At 34.6% G+C, this 5615-nt stretch overlaps 1 protein-coding gene across 1 annotated transcript; it reads right to left on the bottom strand.

The window, feature by feature from the left end:
* Nucleotides 1–4177: 4177 nt before the first annotated feature.
* Nucleotides 4178–5296, bottom strand: LOC149223063 (F-box/kelch-repeat protein At1g80440-like). Its single transcript, XM_089387775.1, has one exon. It carries the CDS (start codon nt 5294–5296, stop codon nt 4178–4180), a length of 1119 nt encoding a protein of 372 aa, XP_089243901.1.
* Nucleotides 5297–5615: the final 319 nt, after the last annotated feature.

Raw genomic sequence — 5615 nt, 5'->3', positions numbered from 1 at the left:
TGGGCTCCTGGATGATGTGCATGTTGATGATGAGGGCTTATTAATGTTGATAATGAACTCCTTAATAGTGCCAACTTGTTATGATGCGAATTTCTTGATTATGTGAACAAGGTCACCTCTTTGATGATGATATGGAATCATTGGTGATGATAAAGAGCCCGTGTTAATATGAACGAAGTTAACTCCTTAATGATGTGAATAAAGTTTCCTCTAGATCATGAGATAAGTATTTTCTTGATCGTTTCTATTATTATTTCATTATGAATATGTTGTCTTTGTATGTTTATCTTGGTTTTATTTGTTCTTCCATGGCCTCCTAGTGAGGATTGAAGGAACGTGACAAAGTATGACAAGGTTGTGGCACTCGTTGGGAAAGTGGTAGAACAAATGACATGAAGACTCATGATTGAATGACCTTTGGACTCAAAGGGAGTAGACAAGATCAACGTGATTGAAGCATGTTTTTCGTTATGATATAAAGAATTTAGTTGAGAAGACGGATTGAAGTATTGAAGATTAATGCTAATCCAAACACTCCTAAGAAGATCTCATGACTTTTCTTCCGTGGAGCCTCATTGCAACATAGTTCAAAGGCTTGTAGTCATCACATCTCTTGTTAGAGATAAGATACCATCACCCAAGCTAGTTTATTTCCATTCTACATGTAAACAATTTTGGTATTTTGTTATTAATGAATTCAAGTTTGGTTTTTGTTGTAAATTTGTGTTTCTGTTTGAATCTATATTTTGTTTTATTTGTACATAAATCAGGATTAGATTTGATCAAAAATTGGTGGCATTTTCAAAGTTGTTGCTTTTAACCCTATATAGAAATTACCAGCAGACAAATTCTAAAAACAAAAAATAAACAATGATGAGAATATAAAACAAATACAGAGAGATTTTCAACTAAATTTGAAACCAAGCATACCAGATTGATTTTTCATTATATTCTTTTCAATATATAAATATATATATATATATATATATATATATATATATATATATATATATATATATATATATATATATATATATATATATATATATATATATATATATATATATATATATATGTCGAAGTATTCATAAACCCCAATCGATTAACCCTAGATTAGAACATAACCATAGTTCCCTTGATCAAATCTATAAAATACCATGGGCAGAAAACCATCATACCCAAAACCATGTGTAAAACCCATGAACAAAACCGTAGGTGGATCCACATGGGTTACCACATGGTAGGAGCATGGAGTTTCAAACTACATCATTGTGGGTCTTATTCCCTAGCATGAATTCAAGGTGAACCATTCAAAATTGTTGGGTGCCATGAAATGAAATATGTACACAACAAAGACATGTGTGTGGAAGTGTGAACATAAAAGGTAAAGTTTCATTGCTCCACATAAGGTAACTCCAAAAACAAATATTAAATTTATATTATCCATTTTTGTCCTTAACATTACAATCATGATTGCATTACATATATCCAATGGATAATATATGTGCAAGTAAATGTGGCTTATGACTATATGGAGAACTAAAAGATGTCCCCAAGTGCAAAAATAAAATGGTAAGTTCCACTACTATGCACAATCCCAAATTAAACCCAAATTAGCCAGGATTGGAAAATATACAACAATAATGCAATAATGGAAGGAAGGTTACTAATTTCATATATTACTTTCCAATTACTGTCTTTTATGAATTTCAAATTTATAAAAAATAAAATTGTACAGTTAAAATCTATATAAAGCTAGCACATGTTAAACCAAAATGCAACAAATACATTAGTGAGAGTGCCGAAAAAAAAAAAAAAAGAAACCTAAGTTTCACTTCTGCACACAAGATAAGTCCATAATTAATCATGGCTATAATACCAAATGTAGCTCATATACATCAAATGGATTAAATATGCACTTGACTAAATGTGATTCCTCACTATTTGTAGGACTAATACATGTGATGAACTGCATACATTAAATGACAAGTTCCACTGCTCTTCAAAATGTCAACCCAAAAGAGAATATTGAAGATACAATTATATTATAAAAGCTGACTGAGGTACTTGGACTTTGAAAACACACAACAATAATTTCACGTATTAGTTTCAAGTTACTATTATCTATGAATTTCAAATTTATTTCTTGTTAACTTGTCTCAAACAATTTGATGATTGATATCATCCTATAAGTTGAATGGCATCAACCTAGTCCATTCTGCTAGCCTCAAGTACCTTAATTCAAGTTGACTAGGTGGCCATGTCCACAACCACAAATAGAAATAGAAAACATAAAATTGAAAAAGATGATTTTTTATATAAAGTTCCTCTTTTTTCGAAAAATCTTACCAAACCTAACACAATTACCTAAGAAAACATGAATTTATACTGCACAGAATCCACAAAAGAGGCAAATCAAAATCAAGAATATTAAGCCCTACTCCTAAGGTCACTTACACTAGACTATATTGCATTAATGTTAATTGGAGCACTAGTTCATAATTTATGTTACTATACTACTGCAAACTAAATTTTTGATTCATACTCGATCAAAGCAATCTGGATATCCCACCAAATACATGTAATTTCAAGCACATAAACAAATGCACATTATGTAACTTGAAACGAACTAATTAATGCATACAAAAAATATGTAAACTATAACCTTATTCGTAAAATATTACTTACCATAACACAATTATCTAAGAAAACATGAACTTCTAACCTACACCATCACAAAATATCATAAAAAAAGCGGAACCTACTAAGGTCACATAGACTGCGACAATATTATATAAATGTCAAATGAATTCCATATCACTTGAAACATAGATAGACTAATATAGTTATTGATAAACTAATAAATCATACTATACACTTTCGGGTACTAGCTAAAAGTTTAACAACAACAAAACCAAAAGTAGCAAAACCAACATCTTGACCACATTGAGTAGATGGGTGAGGAAAACATGAAGTTCAAAAACTATATTTTTATATAAGTAAAAGAGAATCAACACACTTCCCCTCAAAGGGCGAGTCACCACATAAGTGTTATCCAGTTCATGTAGACTTCAAATTAACTGGTCGAGCTACACCAAATTGGCAACTAATAGACACATGTATTTTTAATTTTTCACTAATAACTTAGCAGTTTTTAATCTACACATTTTTATTCTACACAATTTTTTACAATTGTACCTCATAATAGGTTTCCTAGCTCTTTGCAAAAATGCTACATAACCAATGCCCTCTTAAAAATGCAAATCCACTTCTCAACATCTAGTTTTATATATTAAATCCTAAAATGCATACTCTGTAATTGAGAAGATATAGTGAATTCTGAAAGTGTGTTAATACTACCAAAAAAAATTAATAGTGAAATTTAACAATGTGACAATACCATATATAAAATCTAACATCATGTTAAACATAGAAACTATAATCGTGAAAAAATTTGAATAGAAAAACTACCAAATCTCCCTACGGTTGGGATGGCCAGAGTAGAGAAACTATAATCGTGAAAAAAACTGAATAGAAAAACTACCAAATCTCCCTACGGATGGGATGGCCACAGTAGAACTGGTTAAGTGGAGGCAGAACTGGTTAAGTGGAGGCTTAAATACTGGTTAACTGGCGGCTTAAGTGGAGGCAGAACTGGTTAAGTGAAGCAAAATTGAAAAAATGAAACGAGAAGAGAAGGGATAGGCATCGAGAAACTCCAGCAAATTAATTTAAGGTCCAGAACTCGTATTTTCGAGTACATTTGAAATATTAAATAAACAATAACAACACATATTTCACCTCAAAAAATTAATTTGAGTTTCAATCTCGGTAAAATTGTATTGTCGAATATTCTGGAATGCCATGGAAATATCTAATAATCAAAACCTCTAAAATATATTTTGAGTTTCAATCTCTGTAAAACCGTATTCTGGAATGCTATAAAACTTTTGAAATTTTCAACAATCAACCAACATTGTTCAGTTGTGCAAAGTCTTAACTCATCCAAGAATAACAAAACCTATTATCAACGTTCATTCAAGGATAAGGATAACAGTAATGTCAAATTTCTTACTACGCTATTCAACGGACAAAATCTATTACCAATGTTCATTCAAGATAACATGAATGTGAAATTTCTTACTACGCTATTCAAACGACAATATGGTTATCGCTGTTACTTAACTTCAAATCTGAAAACTAAAGGCACCTGTAATCGTCTGTACATTGTGCAGACAACAGTTTTCTGTGCAGTCCACATCCCAACCGTTTCCGCCTGCTTTCCTGCTGCACTTCTTACAGGCGGGGGCTCATACATATAGCAAACTTTAACTTTACTCTCGGCTGTACCGTAAACAAAAATCTTCTCATCCCACACTACAGAACGCGAAATCCTTTCAAGGGTTATAGGAAGAGAACACAGCGCATTCCAAACGTTTTCATTGGAATCGTATTCCATCACTCCCTCCTTCTCAAACGAATACAAACGCCCTGAAGATGAAACAACCAGAAACGCCCGTGGGCCTTTCCTTGCCCCGATAACCCCCATATTCTCCAGTGTTGTCCATGACCCCGTTTCTGGATCGTAAACTTCCGCACTCCACCCGATTATATCACCCTCATCAGGGACACTTGTAATAACGAAAAATTTGCCGTGGATGAAAGCACCATACCATCCACCCAGTGCTCTGTTCATGTCGGGAAGAAGCTTCCATTCGTCTAAAGACACATTGTAAACAGCTGCTGATCGCATGGGATTTTGATCTTCATCGTCTCCGCCGGTAACGTAAATGAGTCCATCCGGTGATACAGAGGAAGCACAGCAGATTCGAGGGACTGGCATGTCGGCACCACGGCTCCACTTACTTGACGAGAAATCGAAGATGAAAACGGTTTTGCATGCCTCCGGTTCCTCGATTCTGGACAGAATCCATCCGCCCAACAATACCAGCTTTTGATTGACACAAACGCACTCTGAAAAGAATGGCAGTCCGTCACGACTGCCGGTGAAATGGGAAAGGGGAGGAAGCGTTTTTCGGGTGCCGCGCAGAGGGTCAAAGACAGAAACCACCGTTTCTAGAATATAAGAAGTGTCATCAAAATAATCCCTGAGTTCGAACGAACATATCAACTGCTCGGAAGTGCCAAGCCTTTTTCTGTCTTCATAGAACTGGGGGTGTTTCACAACGGCCTCCCAGGTTTTGCAAACAAGTTTGAGGTTTGCATGGGAATGGTAGGGCACTCTTAACAGACACTCTCGACCTAATTCCCATGGAAGAACAGCAAAAGGATCCATAAAGAGATGCACTACCACCTCGTTTACCGTCCAGGAGCGAGAGAATATGAAGTTGGCAAAATCAGATAGGGTAAAAACTAACGTAGCAGAATCAGTCTTCGTACCTGGAGCGCCAAAGCCCAATCGCTTGGTCGATATGGCAAATATCGAACACAAATCAGAAAGGATAGAGATCGAGCGAAAGGGAGGGACATCGAAAACGAAACACTCATTTTTATATAAGAAACTGAAGAGGGTAAAAATGTCGTATTACTGTTTTTCCATAGTTTACTCGATAGGCTAATTCGGCCCTTTTTTACTTTGTTTTAATCTTTTGACT

Source organism: Pinus tabuliformis, chromosome Q (genome assembly GCF_031772625.1).
Source record: "Pinus tabuliformis cultivar Carrire ecotype Pingquan chromosome Q, CPIR1, whole genome shotgun sequence".
Lineage (NCBI taxonomy): Eukaryota > Viridiplantae > Streptophyta > Pinopsida > Pinales > Pinaceae > Pinus > Pinus tabuliformis.
The sequence above is the reverse complement of the archived record's forward strand: the minus strand, read 5'-3'. Positions and strand labels throughout refer to the sequence as shown.